The following is a 22310-nucleotide window of genomic DNA, read 5'->3' on the forward strand; positions in this document are numbered from 1 at the left end:
CTAGCTGACTCTCTCATCTCATCTATCTTCCTCCTTCCTTTCTGACACTGAAGACTTTTGTTCCAAAATGCCATGTGCAAAAGGCATGCTCATGAGACCAGATATGATTTGAATGCATGCTCAGCACACTTTGTGCTGAAAATCAAGGCAGACTCCATACTCCTACAATACAGGAGCCTTTCTTGAAGAATTTCTTGCTACCAAATTGAGCTTCCCAGACAAAAGGCAGAAGACCCTTGATGAACAGCTCTCTAACAACCTAGATCTCCCTTCCTTTGCTCCCTCCCTTACAGCCATACAGTTTGTCTGTTTGTTGATGTCTGCCTGAAGAGATAATCATCCTCTGATAAAGTGCTATTAGTTCGCATCAAACTAACTAATTAGTAACAGTCACTATTTTGGGGACCTCTCTATATGGTGCATCAATGGAATTCTTAGGCATCTGCTCTTTGAATAATACAACATATAAATAAGCCCATTGGTTCCTGACTGTAGTTTGCCCAAGAAGCATCAGCTCTCAAACTGACTTATTGCAGATAATCCAGACACCACTCTTAAGCTTGTAACTTGGATTTTTTGTTAGGATTTACTCCATAGGTTTGTTTTGGGAGCTTACTGCTCCATATTTGGAGATCACCAAACTTCTTCAAGCCTGCTTCAGGCAGTGCTGTGAGCAATATCAATTAGCTTTACTGATGCTGAGCTAAAAGTCTGAGTTCAGGATCATACTGCTGCAGCTTATGGTATGAGCACATTATAATGCTCTGATTTATCCTACTGTGCCATCTAGCAACATTAAGATTACCATGGCTGCCATAATTATGCCCTATGTGCTTAGCTTTCAAAGCTTTTTTAAAAAAGCCCCTGTGTTCCACTTGTTTTTTTTTTTTATCACCCTGCATTGCCTGTACTCTGTGCTCACCCAGCACCCACCACTCCCAATTTCAGTTGAAGAAAAATGAGTATGCCCTCAGTCCCATGGAATTCCTCGGCCATGTGCTGCCTCTGTCATAAAATAGAATAGAGGTCTTTGCATTTATTTCTCCTTTCCTGAGCTGAAACATTGGGTAAATATCCTTCAGTGCCATATCATTTTGCCCCTACCCCACAGTCAGTGTTTTCCATCCCCTGGAGAAATCAAGGCTTGTGTCATAATCTTCTTAAGGTCTTTGTTGCCACCTGAAATCAACTGAGTAATAGAATCTTATTAGAAGTGAATAAGATGTTTTTTTGAAGACAGTGTTGTGTGAATATGAGTGTCTGTGAGTCTTGTACGTACCTCCTATGTGGCATGTTCACCTCATCCTCAGATAAAGGTTTTCATCTCCTACTTAGGGGTATTCATGGCACTCCTTTTTGTCCTCTAGGCACGCTGAGAAACAACAAATTATTATGTCTCACAGAGGCTTGACATAATGATTGGAATGTAAGCTTTTCTAGAGGGTGAATCAGAAATTTATAACAAAATGTGATTTGTTGTACACTACCAAATCTAATCCTGAAACTGTTCCTGGGAAAAGATCAACCTGAAGAATTTGAGCAAATTAAAAGAAAGAAACAAAAATTGCTGATAATGCTGCATTTCATCTATTTGCTGAATCAAAATCTTTTTTTGACATGAGATCAATCTTAAAATAAATACTGCTTCTCTGTAGGCTAGTATCTTACGTGTATGTGATGTTTGCTGTGTATTATATGTATATACACATGTAATACACACATATAATTTCTTTTCGAGATAATGTTATCAGTATGATAATATGTTTCAATGTAGTTTGGAGTTTTGGCCATGATTGGGTTGGGAAATTCTCAACGCAAAGGATTCTCTCAAAATGAGGAGGTTTTTTCGTCTCTGATTTTAAATTTGCATTCAATATCCTGGACTAAAAGGCAAAAAAATATATATGAAAACGTTTTGCCACTATAGCCTCATTCTGAGAGGTCCCAGGGAACATGGCAGCATGGTGTGACTGCAGTGGGTATATTGATGTGTTAACCAAAGCTAAGATGCAGTGCTGAGGATACTTGTCTGTCTCTCTAGTGCTGAATAAAGACATCACAGCCTGCAGGACCTCTACCATCACAGGAACATTGAAACGCCCATCACTACAGGATGAAGAGAAATTGAAGCTCAATCATCAGAAGGGGTCATCAAACTTTAACAGTCTTCCAGCCAATGTGTCCAAGTTGCATCTTCAGGGCTCCCCACACTACCTGGGGGCCATCAACCTGAATGAGTTCAGCAATCACAGTCTCACTCTGAAGAAGGACAAGAATCAACCACCTAAGTCTATCTACATTTGTGACGGGGACATCTTCAAGAAGTTGGACTCAGAACTCTCCCGGGCACAAGAACAAACACTGGACACCAGCTATGTCATTCTGCCTACCAATACATCTACCTTACGGGCCAAACCACCCAAGGATGAGAGCAAATACAGCATCAATATAGACCAGATGCCCCAGACACGGCTGATCCACCTCAGTATGGCTACCGACCCAGGTTTTGTCGTCAAAAGTCCTCCACGGGAACCTGTGACCATGACTTGCAGTGAGGTGCAAGGTTCTCCCATGATACAACAGCAGCAGCAGCTGCCTCCACAGAATATCCCCAGTGAGTCACAGATTCCCAACAGCCTGTGTGACACAGGTGACTCAGGGAACTCAGGTGTGGTGTCCAAGAGTGAGACCGTCTCCACGCTCTCCATGAGCTCCTTGGAGGTGAGCATGGGAATTCCATTGCTGTTCCCAGCCCATGATGTTCCCTGCCCTCAATACTGGCTGCAACAGATTTTTCAAGAGTGGATTGTTGGGCCAAATGTAGCCCACTGTGTAGTGCCAGAATTATATTACTGTGAGGAAACCCTGGCAGGTGATACCATTTCATGATTTTGTTTTAAAAATCCCTCATTACTTCCACAGCTACAGCCCATTGTGTGATGGGCTGCCTTTTGCAATGTAATGCAAATTAAAATCAAAACTTTGGCATGTCAAAGCAGTTCATTTTAGGACAAGGCACCTAACATGCATTACCTTTTCTCCATCTATCCCTTCTGTTTGCCATTTTGATGACTTCAATAGTGACAAAGATAGGAAAATTCTCTTGATTGCAGATGTATCATAGAATGATCACAAAATGACTTGGGTTGGAGGGAACCTCAAAGATCATCTAGATCCAACTCCCCTGCCATGGACAGAGTTGCCAACCACTAAAGCAGGCACTAGATCAGGTAGTGCATGACCCCATCCAGCCTGGTATATATTTAAGATATGACCCACAATTTTCTTTGCATCAAAAGGATGTCAGAGGTTTGGTAGAAGTGCAGCTCTGTCCTTCTCACTTGCAATAATTCAATACATATATTAGCAGTTCTCCCTAGTCTATACTTCTCACACTGATGTCTGCCCTAGCTTTTGCATTTCTCAGCACCTGGCCCTTTTCTTGCCTATTATCAGAGAGCAAGTCTTGACCGTTGCTGCCCAAATTTCAATCTTTACTGACTGATGGTCAGAAGCTCTGCTAGATCTCTTGGCTGAGCCTTTTTATTTCCTTCCCATTCTGTAAACCACCTTCAAGATCATAACTAGGACAAGGGTCTGAATTAGCCAGAATTCCATGTTCAGCCTTCCTTGGGTTTCAGTGCTTTTCTGAGTGATCCTTCTTATTGGCTGGCACTTTCCATCAAGACGAGCCAGAGAAACACTTTAAAGGTAAAGGAACATTAAAAAGAGAAGGAGCCTCTCTGATTCATCTACTGTGTAGTTCAGTCTGTGCCCATCAGTCCGTTACTAACCCTCACCACTCTCTCTTTTTCCTTTGAATCCCCAGAGACGGAAATCACGGTATGCAGAACTAGATTTTGAGGTGAGTACATCAATTTTTGAATGTGTTTCTTGAAGGGTATAGAGAGAAAGAGAAATGCAGCTTCATTTTCTTTCCACCACCTTAGTTAGAATGCAATCTTTGCCAAAGAAGTTGGAAAATGGTGGGCAGAAAGAGTTGTGCTGGCTGCTTAATAAGGCTTACTCTGTGCAGCTGAACAAATGGGTAGATTATATTGGCTCATGCTTAATTTATGGAGCCACTGCCTTTGCATAAACACTTGTAAATGAAGATCCCATATCAGAGTGCACAAGACTTGTAGCATCTCTTTTGCAAATAAGCTAGTGGAAAAGTGCTACAGGTGGCTGCAGTGCACTCCTATTTAGGAAACACAAGTACATCCTTTGCTTGGTGACCTAAAATGCCTTGACTTTTGTGCCAAAGCTCTGTTGCATAACAAAAAGGCAGGTAATACGTCCACACTGTCACAAACCATGATCAAACCCGGGTTTTCACACCTATTAATGAGCCTCACAGAATTTGCCTGGGAGAATCAAAGAATCATAAAATCATTTCAGTTGGAAGGGACCCTTAAAAGCCATCTAGTTCAAATCTCCTGCAATGAACAGGAACACCTGCAACCAGATCAGGTTCCTCAGAGCCCAGTCCAGCCTGACCTTGACAGTCTCCAGAGATCTACCATCTCTCTGGTGAACATGTTCCAGTATTTCACTACCCTTATTGTTAAAAATGTTTTCCTTATGTCCTATCTATACTAAGGGAAATGCCTGTATTGATACTGAAAGGATGGAGTGGAAAGCTTTGAAGGAGTGTCTATGGGGCTACTGGGAGCTGGTGCAGAAATCATGGCATCCTTGATGGCAGAGTCATTCCCTTAAAAGCTGATGTCTTATTCCAAAACAAAGTCACACTGAGGGCCCAAGAGGAGTTGCCTTTAATGCTAGGATGACTTCAGAGCTCAAGACTGGGAGCTTGTTCTGAAATTGAGTTACAGAGGGTGCATGTAAGCTGATTCATTTCTGTGCTGATCCTAAATTATATCAGCTACTTTCTCCAATTATAGACCACTTGGCAAGCACAAGCAAGCAATCTTCACACAAAGGGAAGCCTTTATAGAAATATTTCCTTCATCTCCTGGTCAGTAGAAAGTAAAAATAAAATACAGACAGACCAAATTACAAAGAAAATGAAACTGTGAAGTAACTGCTGATAGAACTTATTTAGCCTAAATCCTACACATTCAAATAAGCTCTGAAAATGATTGCCAAGGAGGCATGCTCCCAACAGAGCAGGCATAGGGTCAGCAATCAGTTAAGAAAGGTAACAGAGCTTCCTGAGTCAAGCTGGTAGACCAGTGTACAAATTTTGCAACATAGACAGCTGGCATTTGCAATTTCAGGACAACCGTAAGTTCAAAAACTGAACTTCTTCACTTTCTCCCACCGTCTTATCCTGAAATTACAGTGTTGCATGTGGGTCCTCAGAGAATTTTGGAGCTGCTTTAGGGAAGCCGGATTTAGCCTGCAGTGAGATAGATCTACGTTTAAATAATGTATGTAGCTTTGAGAGGAGGAAATGTTGGTTTTGTATGGCTGAATAGGCTTTGCTGATCTGTGGCCCTTGCATTTTCTTCAGAAAATCATGCACACAAGAAAACGTCACCAAGACATGTTCCAAGATCTGAATAGAAAACTTCAGCATGCAGAGAAGGAGAAGGAGTCTCCAACAACGGACAGCAAGGTTAGTCATATATCTCTAGAACCATCACCTCCTGGAGACACACTAGTGCCAGCAGGAGCATGGGAACATTTAGGAGCCGTTCCCGAATGCCTTACCTTGAGTTCTGTGTACATTGCAACAAACACATGCACCACATTGGACATGGAGAGTCACAAAGGTACCACTAGTTTATCTACAAAGTGATTATCATCCCAGGTGGAAAAAATCTTTCCTCGCGTCTGTTCATTATGCATGGAATCTGTTTTCTTGTCTATGTCTATTTCCCATGTTTGTGTCAGTTTTTTGCTGCTAGGCTTTGTAGGGATGGAGTAAGGAAGGCCAAGGGCCAGCTGGAACTGAACTTGGGAAGGGATTCAAAGGATAAGAAGGGCTTTTCTAGGTACATAAGTTGGAAATGAAAATTTCAGGTGAATGTATCTCCCCCTAGTGATAAATGCTGGCAGGCTGCTAACTACAGACAAGGAGAAGGCTGAGGTATTCAACAACTTTTTGCCTCAGTCTTCACTAGCATGCTTTACACACATCCCTCAAGTTCAAGAAAGTGGGAACTGGGGGAGCAATGCCCCTGCTCCTCTACTCCTCACTGATGAGAACTCACCTCGAGTTCTGTATCTGGATGTGGAGTCTATGGTACAAGAGGATGTGGACCTGTTGGAGTGCATCCAGAGGAGGACCACAAAAATGATCCAAGTGATGAAACACTTTCCCTCCAAGGACAGACTGAGAGAGCTGGATCTGTTCAGCCTGGAGAAGGAAAGGCTCCAGGAAGACCTAATAGAGGTCTTAGGTCTTACAGTACCTAAAGGGGAGCTATAAGAAAAGAGGGGAGCAGACCCTTTAGCATGTCTGCTGTGAAAGAACAAGGGGAAATGGTTTCAAACTTAAGGGGGGGAGATTTAGACTGAATATAAACAAGAAGTTGTTTATAATAAGGATGGTGAGGCACTGAAGCAGGTTGCCCAGAAAGGTGGTGGATGCCCCATCCTTGTCATTCCAGGCTCCGAGCAACCTGATTTAGCTGTTGTTGTCCCTGTTCATTGCAGGGGAGTTGGACTGGATGAACTTTAAGGATCCCTTTCAACTCAAATGATTGACTGGGTGATCTTGTAGGTCTTTTCCAACCTTGGTGATTCTATGATTCTATGATTCTTTGACTCCTGTTCAGGTCATCTCAGAGTGCTGCATTCATCCATAACTAGGAACTGGAAACCATAACAGTCTTGGGAAAATCTAAGTGCAAAGAGAAGGAAGAAATGGGAATCGTAGAATCATAGGGAATCTTGATACGGAAGGGATCAAAAGTTCATTGAGTCCAATTCCTGGCTCCACATAGGGCCACCTGAAAATATCAAATCATGTGTCCGAGAGCTTTGTAGGGATAGAAAGAATCATCTTTTCCACCTGCAGGGTCTGAGATAGAGTCCAAGGAGGGCACAGCTATTGAGAAAAGCATTAGTGATGGGACTTAAGCTGTCACTGGGGCAGCTGATCATGTTATACGAGGCTTTCCTCAACAGAAGCAGTCTTCAGGGAAGGAAGAGTCTTTGAAGAATGCGGGCTGAGGGAAAGATTTTGCAGCTTTTCAGAGGGATTGGTACTAGAACAGATATCTGCAGCCTGAGAAGTTAGTGATGTGGATAACAAAGATAAGGAAGGACAGTCTGATGTCACCTCCCTGATGTCTCAGAACATTAGGTCTGCTAGGAGGGAGTCAAAAGGTTGCAGGGAAGTATATTTGCTACAGCAAAAGGAAGAAAACAAGGATCAGAGTCAGGCTGGCAGTAAGAAATGAAATTTGTGTTCTGCCCTCTCTCAAAGAGAGGGGCAAGATGAGTTGTTAGAACATTATTGGTCATTTGGAAGCAAAATCAGTTACAGGAGGCATAGACCTTCAGCATGGCCAAGAAGGCACTGGTGGGGCATATTTTGGTGAGGTTTCTGTCAAGGGACTGGAGTGCAGAGTGATTGAAGAAGAGATTTAGTCTGTGGAAGTAGATAATTTCAGAGCCTTTGTGTTGCACTGAGATCTCACAGCAAAGTTGTGCTAAGCTCTGGTAATGTGTTCCCAGCAAATCCTGATTTTACTGTGCTTGGCAAGGTGTCATTATGGGCTGTCCAGTGTTACAGAACAGAAATAGTAAATCTAGCAGAGAGATTCAGATCAAAGAAGCCTATGTTGCCCTAAAATCCCAAAGTATCTCCCTGAATTTTTTATCTGTGCTTTTTTTCTATTTAGGTATGCCTCATTTGTAAAAACCTGAAATGCCTAAATACCATGTCAAAGCTAATCTGTGTTATGTTTGCAGGATGGTTTTATAGATTGAGATGTTTTGGGTATTTCAGAAATGCAACTGAATCTATCTAGAATTTAAGTTGCCAGAGTCAGCAACAAAGAGCTTTGAACTGCTAGAAAGCTGGGAAGGTGACCTTTGTATATTGACTGAGCCTTATTCTTTGGATGTTATCTTAGAGGGGGAGCTTGCAAAGATCAGTATTTGTAAGTCAGTAGTGGCTACTGGTTTAGTAACAGTCAAGGCAGTACATAAGAAAATAAATATCTTTCTTCACTCCTTTTTCTTCTGTTTGCTGCTAGGGACCCCATTAGAAATCATGTGCCATCTTCAGCTTGCCCTAGGAAACCAAACTGATGATATTAAGGATTAAACCAGCAACAAAAGAAATGTTTTATGCGTGTTTAGGTTATAAAATAATGGAGAATTTCTTCTGGTAGAAATGATAAAACTAATGTTAGCATAAGTCTGGCTTTTGTTTTGCACTGGAAAGCACTGTGGACTAGTCCCAGGCCTTTCCATAATGCATGGCTCCAAACACATGCACTAGCAGGAAACTCCTTGCCTTTTGGGCATGAACAAGGTCATAAGGATCCTAGAATACCCTTAAACCCATTCTCAAATAGTAGCATAGAGCAGAAGGGACCTTTACTATCTGCAGGCTATCTGCCTTCATTACTGTATCTTTGATTTCACTTTTGAATAAGTAACCACAAAGTCAAGCTACCACATCTCACTCCAGCCCTGGCAATTTTCCAGCCTATCCTGGCAGCATATCCTATTGTCCTACATCCTTTCCAAGACACGAAGCTTTTCCCTATCTTCTTGCAATTCATCTCTCCTCCTTCAGCTCCAAGGTCAGAAAGCAGTTGCTGAGACTTGGACTAAATGTCTACATAGAAATTGCCTTTGGGAACTCCTATGGTGCTGACCCTTATTTAGGGGTTGGTTTGATTTTTATTTTTGATGTAAATGATAGTACTTCAGCACATAGGCCAAAACTGATTGTTCCATTGTATCAGACACATTTCAGCTTAATTATTACAGTGGTAGAAAGCACCAGCAGAAGAATGGGAGTAAGAGGAACAACAAAACTTCTGTCTCTTTAGGAAAGGAGATAGAAAATTCAGCCATCACATGTGTTTACTGTCAAGAGTTTCACCAACTTTAGTTGTAAAACATGATTTTTAGCAGATTTTCAACAGAGATCTGAAAGTTTGTACCAACACATATATTCTTCCTTTCCAAGTACAGTGATATGTTTAAACTTTGGATAAGTGGCATGGCAGTGTACAGTTCAAAGATTAAGAAGGCTGCCCTTCACCCACCATCCCAAAATACTTACTGGCAGACCTGAGAACATTATTAGGGCCTCCTACACATTTGAGCTGTTCAGCTTTTCAGCTTTACAACATCAATTTCTGAAAAGTATTACTGAGCTGAGTATGACCCAAGCCCAATTAGAGACAGCCTTGACAAGTGTCTCTGGGTTTGTTTCTCTTCCTACAGACATGGAGGCAGATGTGGGGAAAAAATCTGCTTTCCCCTCATCCAGCAGCCTAGGAGCCTTTGCTTAGACCTCTCTACTCCCTTACACTGGGGTGGAAGATCTCTTTTCTACAGTGAGGAGACAAAAAGGGATGCAGAAGGCTCTGCTCCTTTAAGTGAGGATGGGGAGACAACAGTCTCAGTGTCAGGTATAACTGAAAGAGAAACAGCCTTACACCATCAGAGCATCCCAAGAGATCCAACCCTAAACAAGCTCTCCTTAGAATCATAGTCATAGAATCATAGAATCAGTAAGGTTGGAAAAGACTACTAAGATCATCTAGTCCAAGTATTCACCACCACCACCAATATTGATCACCAGCATGACCGCTAACCGTGTCCCTCACTGCCACACCTACATGTTTCTTGAACACGTCGAAGGACAGTGATTCCAACACCTCCCTGGAAGGTCTGTTCCAATGCATTACCACTCTTTTTGAGAGCAGTTTTTTTCTAATATCCAACCTGAATCTCTCCTCGTATGATTTGAAGTCTTGTCCTTATGAAAGAGATAGTCAATTAGGAGAATGGGAATACTGCATGACCACCTTTAATGCATTCACAGGAAATTTTGTGACATCAGTGTTTGTAACAGTTTGTTTTTCCACAAACCAAAGCATGTTGCTAATGTTAATCTAACTCTGAGCCTCACTAACACAGAATAATATTCTTCTCTGGACAACATGCTTGGTTTTCTGCGGGTTTTATTATTATCAGTTTAGTCCACGAAATCTATTCCATATGGCATGGACTTTCTTATATGTGAATCTCAGCTTTAAAAATGCTCCCACTGGAAGCAAGCTCAGCTATTCATAATTAAAATTACATTTTCTAGCAGGATCTCTGTTCAAAGCATTCAAGACTGCTCATCTACCTACATTTGTAGAATCATAGAATCATTATGCTTGGAAAAGACCACTAAGATAACATAGTCCAACCATCAACCCATTCAAGCCTAGACCACCATACTGCTGCAGTAGAATAAATAGATCTCATGCATTCATGTCATTATTAACTAATTAAGGATGTTGATGTTATTACCCACAGCTAACTTTTCAGTGAAAGGGAATGTTAATATCAAAATATTACCAGACTGACATACAGCAAGATCTGATGACTGCAAGTTGAAAAGTCAGATGTTTGATTCTTTAATAGACCTCTATATGACCTTATCATGGGCTGCATTCAGTTTCATCTCTCCTGAAGTCTTCAAGTTTAGATAAGGCAAGGAAGATGAGGATGATTTCATTTTTTTTTTTAAATCTGCCCTAATTCAAATGGAAATTACAGGATTGCTGACAAGACTCCTTTACTTCTGGTAAGCTATACTTTGGGATAGATTGCCTCTGTCCCCATAAGGGACTTTGACTCAGCAACACCTGGATTTACTTGCTCATCCTCCTCTCAGCTGACTTGCAGCCATCTAATGTGCAGATGTTGCATACTGTTGCTCTTCCAGTTTACCCCCAGACCAAGCTGAGTACTGTGTAAACCCTGAGCAGACAACCAATGAACCATTACTGCTGAAGCAACCAAGAGGCCTGAATATTTATCCTTTAGATAACTTATCTGCAGCCAGGAAGCATGGAGGGGACCAAAAGTTTGGAGGCAACCAAAGCAAGATTGGCATCACAGCAAAACAGCCTCCTATGCCACACATATCCTGAGTGATTTAAATAATTATAAGTGCTCTTAGCATCTTGGATCCCCTAAGCCTTCACTTTTAACAGTGTAATAAGTCTTAACATTAGTTCTGAACAACAGTGCTGTTTACTCTGTTAGTGCTGGTGGGATGGGCACATCCTGTAGGGTTGGAACACAACCATCATGAGTTCATCTAAGCCATGAGGATAATAGATATCCCTCTGTAGCATCTTTAAGGCACATTTTGCTGCCCAAATAGGTGCATGTTGAAGTGTTAGTTTGATACTTCCTGCTTGCTCCCATTACTTTGAGCTGAGCTTTAGTCTCCTGATTGCTAAAAATATAAGCCCCCTTGCTGGCAATCTTGCTGCAAGTTTGTTTCTCAGTTTAAAAATCTACCCTTTACCTGTCAATCTCCTGGCAATTTTTCCTTTTTTCCCACACATGCATGTGTTTCCTATGGTCTATATTAATTCAGTTGAGAACCATCCACATTAAAGTAAGAGTAAAGTACAGTAGCTACTTTCAGACTGCTTTGTACTAAATGGGAAAGATGTTCCTGCACAGATTTGTATTGTCAGGGTAAAGCATCTTCTCCCTGTGAATTAATTACTAAAGAGATTCCAGCACTTGGGATGGACATCAGGAGGGGTCCCCATGCTCAACAACTGCATGGCATGAAAGCAGAGGCTTTGTAGCCTCTAAGGTAAGCCAGGGCTTTGTTTCTTCTGTGCTTAATGCCAGCTTTGAAAATGATAGAAGTGTCACTCCTGCCTTCTCCCTTGGCAGGAGCCCTTTGATCCAGTTCCATTAGAGAAGTTTGAATCACATACATATTCCTCTCTCCTTCCCAGCATCTGGCCTTTGTTTCAAACAGCAGATCTTTATTTGTGCAGAGGTCAGCAAAAGCCACGCTGAACAATGCTTAGCAAATTTCACTACCCTGCCTGTTCTTTCCTATTAGCTGCTCTCGGCAGCTAAAAAGACTTTTGCTTTGTCTGTAACCCTCTCCTGGACTTCATATAAAGGCTTTGGACTCATTCAGTAATGCAGCTCTCAGCTCAGCTCTGAAATCCAATCCCAACTCTCTGTTGGTCCTGGACCAACACTTGCTCCAAAACCAAGTGGAAAAACATATGCACTCTTTTTATGCCATTCTATGACATTTTCCTATTTTCTGTTCTATTACCATTTCTACTTTATTTTCCTCTTCACATTCTTAGCTTGCCCCTTCAGACACCTGCAGGATGTGCCCATCCCACCAGCACTTGCTTTGGCATCTAACAGAGTAGTGAGAAAAAAAGGACTATTGATCAGCACTGTAGCTCATTGCTATTCAGAGCTGTGCGTCTCCCTGGCATGCTCTGCTGCTTAACACAATTAATTCCCTTGCTCGATGGCTACCTGCACTTCTTTTTGTGCTGGCTCGCAAGCTGGCAGCTCTGCTCCTGGATGGGAAAATACAGCTTCTCTCTATGGGAACCTCTTTGCATGGGTTGAGGTTCAGATGGTGGTGGTTGTGTCAAACACAGGCTTGTTCCTCACTGAGGAATCTAAAAATTGAGTGCCTGTGTCCTGCAAGAGAAGCCCTGATTATGGATAGCGTGTCTCCCCTGTGACATGTGGTTAATACCCTGCATTTTTAAAAGCTTGTATAACTGACAACTACGAAAAGACAAATTATAGTAACAGTTATAGGGAGGAATGCTACATATAGTATAATAACTACTACAATAAATTTTGTTATGAAAGTTATGTCAGATTTTCTTTCATTCAGCCATAAACCATCTGTCAGCTATCTTGTGTCCCATGTACCAGCATTCAACAGTTCACCTCCTCCATCCAAAAATTATGTCCCAATATCTGGCACCAACATTTCTTATTCCAAGTATCTTCTGTGTTGACAAATCAATTTCTGCCTTGCCTTTTGTTGCAAACCAGGTATTGGCTACTCCAAAACCATTCAGTGCTCACCAGCAGGTTGCAGCTTCTGGTTATTAAGACTGGTTAAGAAAAGGAATCTCTAAGGAATCATGCTTTGGGTGCTATTGGTACCCTCATGGTATCCCTGCGTGCCCCTGTGAGGTGTGAAAGAGCCTTTTAATGATTTTAGTGTTTTTGGGGAACACCCAGTTGCCCATGTTCACCAATGGCTTCATCAGTGCAGAAATAGGATGATCTGTTAACTGGGTAGATTAGCAGTGAGAATAGCCTGGAGAATAGCCCATCCATCTTGGTGGGATTACTGGCTTTCTCTACAGCCTTCAAACAGGGAGCTCTTTATGAGTCTGTGGAAGGAGCTCTTTAGGTTCTGCAATAGGGCTCTTAAGCCTCTGTTCATGTTCTTGCTAGACTGGCTCAACACAACCCCTGTAGGTTAGACCATCTGAACTTCAGATGATACAGAAGCAGAATCCATACTTTGATACCCCAGTGAGTGCATATTTCAAGTTTTTTAATAGATTTCATGAATTCAACTTAAAAACATGCATTACTGCTTCTTCTTCCCCAAATGAAATTCTAAATAAAGTGAGCCAGTTCCTCTTATTTTGCTTTTCTGTTAAATCAGCCACAACATAAACTATCATCTTTGGAGGTTTGTATTATAAGAAGAAATAATTGCAGCTACAACTTGTTTCAAACAAAGAAAGGAAAATTTATCATTCTGTAAGAAAAACAAGACAGCTTTCCCATTTTCTAATCACTTTTCATCGACATTCATCCAGAGATGGATTAGACAGCATGAGCCACATTAGTCTTTCAGATTCCCTGCTATACGCTCTGAATAACTTCATTCTGGTCCTGGAGTCATCAGTGTCATGGGGAGAGACCATTTGGGTCATGAAATATCCTTCAAGTTGACACTAGAGGCGATGAACACAGCGTGGAAATAGCTGGTTCTAGGGGAGTTATCTCAGAGTGCTCTGTAGAAAGCATTGAGTTCCTTCTCGGGTCATTCAGGGTAGCCATAAAATTTGGGTATTAAAAATAAATAAATAAATAGAAAGGCAAAGAAAAAGGAAACAAAGGAAGAAGGAAAAAAAAAAAAAAAAAAGAGGAGATACTGCTTAGAAGCTTGCACATTTCATTGTGATAAAGACTTGTTTGTCCCATATGTCAGATTTTACCCTATATTGGGCATCCCTCCCTTCCCAACGCCTCATTCAAAGCTGTGCTCTGCCATCCTGGCACCAGCCAGGAACCAATAAACATTTTTCCCCTCTGCAGTGCCCAGAAGCTCCTGGGCTGTGTCAAACCAGAGCAATGGTTCTGTCTCACTGAGTTACTGGCAGAGCATGCTCTGCTGCTTTCAGCTCCTATCTTGGCCCATTCCTGGCTGTCACCAAGGCACCAAGCCCTGGCCCAGCACCAGTGCCTTTTTCAGACAGATTACCCAACCGCCTCTTTCATTTTTGTTCTTTTCTGTGCATAGCTCAGTTTTCCCCCTATCTGCTAAGGCTGCTAAGACCCCTCAGCATAGCTGGAGGACAGTGCTACCTGAAGAATGATCCCAGAGGCATTTCTATATATGACTGAGATGCAATAAAAACCACTTATATATGGAGGGAAAGAAAGAAAAGGAACTTTTCCCAGGAGCCTGGTAATGATTCTCATGCCAAGAGGGGAAGACTTTCATTAGTCTGCCAGCATACTTGTCAGAGTGCAGCCTGGCTGATGGCACTTAACCTGATTAGTTCATAGAATCATACAATCATTAATGTTGGAAAAGACCTCTAAGATCATCTAGTCCAACCAGTACTGTCCACTAAACCATGTCCCTCAGTGGCACATCTCCATGTTTCTTGAGCTCCTCCAGGAACAGTGACTCCACCACTTCACTGGGTAGCCTGTTCCAGTGCCTGACCTGAATCTGAGTTTTCAGATAAGATGTTTTTCCTAATATGCAAACTGAACCTCCCCTGGCATATCTCGAGACCATTTCCTCTTGTCCTATCTCATCCTACTTCTTACAAATGCAGTCTTTTTGTACTAGTGCAGGGACATGGTCATGTACACTGCTCTAGGGGATGCTGGTGACCTGATGATCCTTATGGATCCCTTCCAACTTGAGATATTCTATGATTCTGTGGTACTGGATAGCTGATGCATCCCACCTTCACTTACAGCATTATGAGAAAATTCTCATTCATTTATCAGAAGTGAGAACTAAAGGCAAGCCTCCCCTCTCTATTTGGTGATCTCTTGAGATTCCACTTTATTTTCTTGCCTTAAGTTGACTTTGAAATCAATAAACTTATCATCAGTCCATTGCACTGATAAACCAGATAGGAACAACAGACCCAAGGACAGTCTGGCCCTGTCTCCTCTCCTTGGCAGGGTCAAAGTGACTTGGGAAAATTAAAGAACAGGGCAGTCATATAATGTAACCCCAAGAAATCAACCCCATCCTCCAGTGATTTGTGCTGAAAGACCACAAGAAGCAGAATGATGTCACTTTGTTAAATCATTCAGGTTGGAAAGATCTCTAAGATCAAGTCCAACAGCTCTTGTGTTGGAAAAGATGATCACTATCATCAGTAGTCTGCTCCTACCATCAATAATGCCACGAAGTGTCATACCTCTATCAAGTGCGTCTTTAAGGCTGAAAAGCCTTAAGTATCTACGACTTTTCCTCCTACAGAACATGCTCCATAACTTTGTTCATGGCCACCCTCTTTGATTGCATTGTACCTTTTTTTTGGTGGGGAGGAAGGTCTGTTGGGAAGTTCATGGAGTGCTATAATCAAGGTGCTGAATGAAGTTGTGCACTGTCACAGTGATGTTTCCTCTTCCAATCTCTTTTCCTTTCCTTATGATTTCTATCATTAATCTTTTCTTAATAATTACCAATGTTTAATGCTTATTTTTTTTTATCACTACTGAGTCATTATTGCAACCCATATGTCTTATTCCTCAGTGACATATCCAATCAGAAGTCAACGTTGTCAATCTGAACTCATAAGTTATTCATTTTTTCCCCATTTCAGTTCCATATATGGATTTACAGCTGCTCTAACTCCACAGCTCATTCATTACAAAGGTTCTGAGGTTTGCTAATCTCATTCAGTGTATATGATGAGATCTGGATGCAGTGTGAGGATTCACACTGTGAAGGAGAGGCTAAAGGTCAGGAGCATGGCAGGCATAGAGACTGTTAAAACAGTCTGGTTGGGAATAGAAGGACCTGATGCTGAAGGTGGATGTAAAAGTGCCATCAAAGAAAGGCTTTCATTTGAAAGAAAAGGTGGAATTATTTATGAACTTTAGCATATGATCATTTGTGCTGCTCTCTTTTAAATAACACAGCAGTGGATGTCAGTAAGGCACTGAAACACTTGTGGGAGAAAAAATATTCTTCATTGAGAAGAGCAACTGTGGCAAAGGTTTTTATTCCTCATCTTTTGGAAAACTTACAGTTTAATTTCAGTTTTTGCTCCATTTGTGCTTTTGTCTTTATGTGCACCACCTCACTGCATCTTTTCATGGCAGACTAATGGTCTGCAGAAACATCACAGGTAAAAAATTTCACCTCAGGAAGGCTTGAGCATGTCTCATTATAACACTCACAGAGATGAAAAGGTTTCAGGTTTTACTAACAGTAATTCTTACATAAGTTTCAAAATAAATAATGGAATTAGTCTACAGTTGTATCATCTTTTCTGTCATCAGAATTGTACTAGTCATAGAATAAAGTAAGAATAACACACGGCATAAGAGAACCTGTGTGTCACAAGGATTAGTGCAAACCACAGCTGCAGAATTTAAAAACTGAAGTTTGCATTCTTCTGAACAATAATTTTCCAAAATTTGATTTAAAAAAAAAAACCCTCTCTTTCAAAGGTCTTATAAAAAGTTATATTTTCTCCCCTTGCATTAAAACAATGATCATTTCAGAATGCTTTCACATCCCATTGGAGAGAGGACCAACACGACTTGGTTCGTACGTTTGTTTCTTTGGCCACCAAATGACTTCTCCCAGAACCTTATCACTTATAGAATCACAGAATCTTTAAGGTTAGAAAGAGTACTAAGATCATCAAGTCCAACCATCAACCCCTCCCCACCATGTCCCACTGAACCATGTCCCCAAGTGCCACATCTCCACATTTCTTGAAAGCCTCCAGGGATGGTGATGCCACCACCTCCCAGCGCAGCCTGTTGCAATGCATTACTACACTTTCAGAGAAGATCCCTGCCGGGATGCAGGGACAACTCCAAACACACTTTATATAATGAGTGAACGTTTAGAAAAGGAGAAATTGTGGCTTGAGTGAAGTGATGAAAGCCAACCCTGTTGGGATGAAGATGCAGTGTCTTTCTCATCATCATTGCAAATCAGAGGCCACCTAAATGCTGTTAGGAAGGAACAAATTCAAAATCCAAGTCAGGTGGATTAGTGTGTATCAGATGGGCATTTAGGTTTTCAAATGGGGCATCACTTATCTCTGCAGCATCCTACAGTGCAATCATAGTCTATGTGTGGCTTTATCTCCTCTCATTAATATATTCTGGTGACGTTATCATCCTGGACTGCGTGTGATCTCCATGCATGTCTCCTCATCTTATTCCCAGACTTCTTCCCTCCTTGTCACTCCCATGCAGCTGCCTTTCCTCCCACCCCTTCTGCCAGTCTCCACTTTGTTGTTGGCAGATGGCTCAAAAGAGCTCTGTTCTCCTGCCACGGGTAGTGAAGCGTTTTCTCACCCAGTATTGGAGTGTTTTGTGGGGATAATTAATTGTGAAAACCATCACTCTTGGTGGAAGGTGCCAGTTTAGTGTAATGTCTCATTTAAATTCGTTGCATGGACTCCCCTTCAAGAGTTCACCCATTTTACAGGGTCTTACCTAGTTGCAAACCAGTAGAAACATTGAAAGGCATTCCCAGGACTGATATCCATGGTGGGACACTAGCATAGGAGGGGACTAATAGTAGTCAATAAAGCCTTGAAGGCTTTGTGTAGAGCTGATGGCAATGCTTTCAGCCTCATAGCTGACATTACAGCCCATCTAACAGCATGAGTTCACTGGCAAAGTAGCCAGCATACTGCAGTTCCATTGCCCATAAATAGCTGTTCTACGTTATAGATGTCTTCTCATCTACATAAAATGCAGTCAGTGTACATTCAAAGAGACCTCAGTATAATCTGCATTTTCACACAGGGATTTCCTGTGGAAATAGAAAACGATGTTAAATTCTTAAAATTGTTTTCAGTTTTCCAGTGGAGTTGTGAATGGCAGAAGCCTTGGCTGAGAGTTGAAGCATCTAGATACTGTGCTAGAGACAGCAAAAGAGAAAAGCTTAGATTTTCTTCCTGAAAATAGACAACGTGAAATTTTCATTGAAATCTCACATTATCTTGGATGAGAAAGATTTACTTTGGTATAAGAGTAAGGAAGGTGAAAAAATAGCATTTGTTGCATCTAACCTTTATCTAACCTTCATCTCTCTCTTTTTTTTTTTCTTTCTTTTTACACTTTCCTCCTCTTGCAGCAAGAAAAACAGCAGACACCAAACAAGAGACCCTGGGAAGGAATCAGGAAAGTCCAGTCCCCACCGTCATGGGTTAAAAAGGACATCGAACCTGTGGCACAATCTCCCCTAGAACTAAAAACTGTAGAGTGGGAGAAAACAGGGGCCACCATCCCTCTGGTGGGACAAGACATTATTGACCTTCAGACGGAGGTCTGAGCGGAAGGGGAAGAAAGGGACTTTTTTTTCCAGAAAACAAATGAAACAAACAAACAAAACCACGTTTTAAAGAAATGATTAAATTAAATCGGAACCGAGCGAGAGAAGTGTTTGGTTTCTTTTGAAACCTTTGGTAAGACGGAGTAACTTTTGTATTGTTCTCAGCAGAGTGGGGAAATATTGCTTTATAGAGTATAGTAGATGTAGGTTCAGGACAACACGAGCTTTGCCAGGTAGGACTGGAGAAGAAGTGAGCCTGGAAGAGAGCGAGGAGGAGGCAGAGGGTGGGGAGGAGCCCTATTGAGATGTTTTGGGGAAGAGCCCTGACGAGATGCTTTGGGGCCACTGCCATACGCCGGGACCCTTCCTGCTGTGCCACGGAGAGCTGCAGAAGGACACCCAGAAACCACCACCATGGGCCAGGAAGATAGAGGTTGTCTGGGGAGAACAGGAGGTGACGTCGGCGGGAGCCTCACCGGGATGCGTTGTGGCTGTTGGTCCTGGAAGAGACACAACCTATGGCATCCCTTGCCAGTCCTCATTTCCCACCTCTCCCTCATCATCTCATCTGAGAAGGAAGGAACTGGGATCTGTCAAGCGGTGGCTGAGGAAACGTTCCCACTTCTTCATGCTACCCCATGATCTGGTGTCCTGGCATCTCTGCAGCATATCCGTAAGGGGGCGGGGGAAGTGGTGGTGAGAGTCACGTCACCTGTGGCTTAGAGAGAGAGGTAAGGTGGGGCTTTCTCCTCTCAGCCCTTCATGGTGGAGCTCCTGTGCACCCTAAGGGATGGGACAAGCACTGGAGAAATGAACCACCTCCAAAATCTGCTCGCCCTGTCTCCAGAGAAAGGGTTGAAGGTGTTAGAAAAACAGACCAACAAGAAGAATGTAGGTCATTTCATTGACTGTTACATAGATAAACTCAGCACGGGCCTTGCAAAGGTCTGCTTGGCCTCATCCTTTTTTTTTTTTTTTTTTTCCTGTTACTTTTCCTTCCTTTTGGACTCAGATTTGTTCCAAGCTGCCCCTCCCTGGAAGGCAGAGAGAGAAAGAGGGAAAGACAGATCCACCAATGTACCTGGAGATATTTGGTATACAGAGATGTTGCCTTAGGACATTGAGACAAACTGACAACACAAATAATGTCCACTTGGAAACAAACAAACAAACAAAAAAATAATCTATTTTTTTCCTTCTTCTTTTCTTTTCTTCAATAAAAAGAGAACTTGAAACCCGAGACCTTTCCTTTCTTTGGCTCTTGTCGTTTCGAATACCTTTCTGTGCCGTACAAATACACAGGCATGGGGTGAGGATGCCACCTACTGAAGGTGGAAGGCAAGTTGCTGAGTGGAAAGTTTGGGATGGTGGGAACACACAGCCCCATCGCTGCTCACTTGCAATACTTCGCTTTGCTTTATTCATTTTCAGCTGTGGTTATTTTCCCCTTATTGGCTCTTCTCCTTCCACTGTGCCCAGAGCCAACAGGCAGGTTTATACTCCTACCAGAACAAAAAGGTGGAGCTGGTCAGTAGAGTGGGACATTTTTCATCATAAAGTGCTGTCTTTTTATTTCAACGTTTAAAAAATAGCATTTTTTTTTTTCATTGGACATTACTCATTGTTATTTACAAAAAGAGAAAAAAGTTCTCTACATTTCACACCCAAAAATGTTGTGCAATATTTTTAACCTTAAAAAATAAACCACTGACATTTCAAGCAGACTTTTATTTCTTTGATTTTTTCCTACCATTTCCAACAGTGTGATCCTTATGGGTCCCTTCCAACTTGGGATATTCTATGATTCTATGACGTTTGGAACAACTCTTCCAGCTTTGGAGATGTGCTGTGCCAAACTTCTGCTTGTGAGCAGCCATATTGTTCCAGACAGCAGTAAAACTTGATCAGGGTCTGCATTGTTACTGCGTGTTTGAGTGTCTCCTTTTTTTATTATTTAACATTTTTAGGGAACAAGAATGAATACGAGAGGTTAACCAATCACTGACCCCAGTCTTGCTTCTCTCATTGAGAGACATTGCTTGACATCCAAACGTCTCTGCTTCCGCTTTCCATTGGGCCATGTGGGTTTTTGGTCTTAAAGGACAGTGACATCTACCTTGCCATTAAGTGTGTAATATACTGGATGAATGGAAAGAAAAATTAAAAAAAAGAAACATCCAAACATTTTAAAAATAAGGAAAATTATTACTTATAAAAACTGTGATATTATCATCCAATTTTAGATTATTTTATGAAACAGGAAAGCACAAAGGCCTCCCTCAGATGCCGGGTTGTATGATATTGTACTTATTATAGTTACACATAATGAATTTTAGCATACAGATATCTTTATACTGTGTTTTAAATCTTTTCTCTTTTTTTTCCTTTTTTTTTTCCTCCCCTCCCATGCCCAACCAAACCTCCCCTTTTCTCCCCAGACCTTTCTCACTCACCCATTCACTCCAGCCGATTTGCAGGACATTAACGGTGTTATGTAATTACAGAGATAAATGTTTGTTTAATAACTGTTGATATTCGACTTTCTCTGCTCAATTCCTCCAGTTAATTCTGTTTTCCCTCGCCCTGCCCCGCCCCATACCATGCTTTCCCTTCCCTCCTATGTTTGTCAGGTTTTTTTTTTCTGTACAGTTTTCAGAGCACAAAATGAATGTGTCTTATTTCTAATAAAAGAGGTGTAAACTCTAGCGATGTCTGCTTCTTAAAAGTGCCCCACGTGTGGTTTGCATCACGCTCAGGTGCTGGCAAACACTTCTCCTGGACCTGCAAGCTGCTGCACTGGAAGAGCTATGATCTAAGATCAAACCTCACCCTCTCAGATCTATTATTTGCCTTTAGCTTGTAGCTTCTTGGCACTCTAAAACCACCTTCCATCATTATGCATATTTCCAAGGCATGAAGACTTTTCTGTGCACTCCAGTCTGCTTTTCCATGAATATCTCTAAAAGAAGCCTTGCTGCCCTCTTCCCAGTGTAGTCAAAATGGGCTGAAATTTAATACGTTAGGCAGGATTATTTTCTGAGCAACCTGATCTAGCTGTTGTCCCTGTAGTTGTCCCTGTTCATTGCAGGGGAGTTGGACTAGGTGACCTTTAAGGATCCTCTGCAACTTAAACAATTCTATGAGGCTATGAATGGCCGGAGGCAGCAATGCTGGTTTACAGTTTCCATTGGGGCCAGGGAGATGCTGATGCTCCCCTGCCCACATGATACAAAGCCAACCCCAATCTCACCCCGATGTCCCTTCCACCTCCATCACCTCCAGGAGCATGGTTCAGTGCATGAAGTAGTTGAGCAGATCACTCCTGAAAGACAACAATTAATGAGTTGAGCTAGAGAGATTAAATTCCTTGGCATTTACCCTTGAATGGCTGAAATCCTACAGCAGGAACACATTTTCTAGACTCTGCTCCTTCACCTGGAGGTTTACAGGTTTGGGCAATAGGAATAGTCCTTTTAGTTTTATGGATAGGTCTGCAGGAGTCTTGGGGGTCTGCCAAATTTGATCCAGCACTGCTGCTCTCCAGGACTTTGGT

General features: G+C 41.9%; 1 protein-coding gene across 1 annotated transcript in view; it reads left to right on the top strand.

Moving 5' to 3' along the window:
- The window catches only part of ADGRB1 (adhesion G protein-coupled receptor B1), a 276533-nt gene extending 255071 nt beyond the window's left edge, over positions 1-21462 (top strand). Inside the window, exons 29-32 of the mRNA XM_085221766.1 lie at positions 2042-2721; positions 3830-3865; positions 5480-5584; positions 18560-21462. Of these exons, the coding sequence (XP_085077892.1) occupies positions 2042-2721; positions 3830-3865; positions 5480-5584; positions 18560-18757 (1019 nt within the window). The 3' untranslated portion in view covers positions 18758-21462. The remainder of the gene's footprint in view (positions 1-2041; positions 2722-3829; positions 3866-5479; positions 5585-18559) is intronic.
- Positions 21463-22310: the final 848 nt, after the last annotated feature.

The sequence above is a fragment of the Meleagris gallopavo genome, chromosome 3, assembly GCF_905368555.1.
Source record: "Meleagris gallopavo chromosome 3, MGAL_WU_HG_1.1, whole genome shotgun sequence".
NCBI classification, from domain to species: Eukaryota; Metazoa; Chordata; class Aves; order Galliformes; family Phasianidae; genus Meleagris; species Meleagris gallopavo.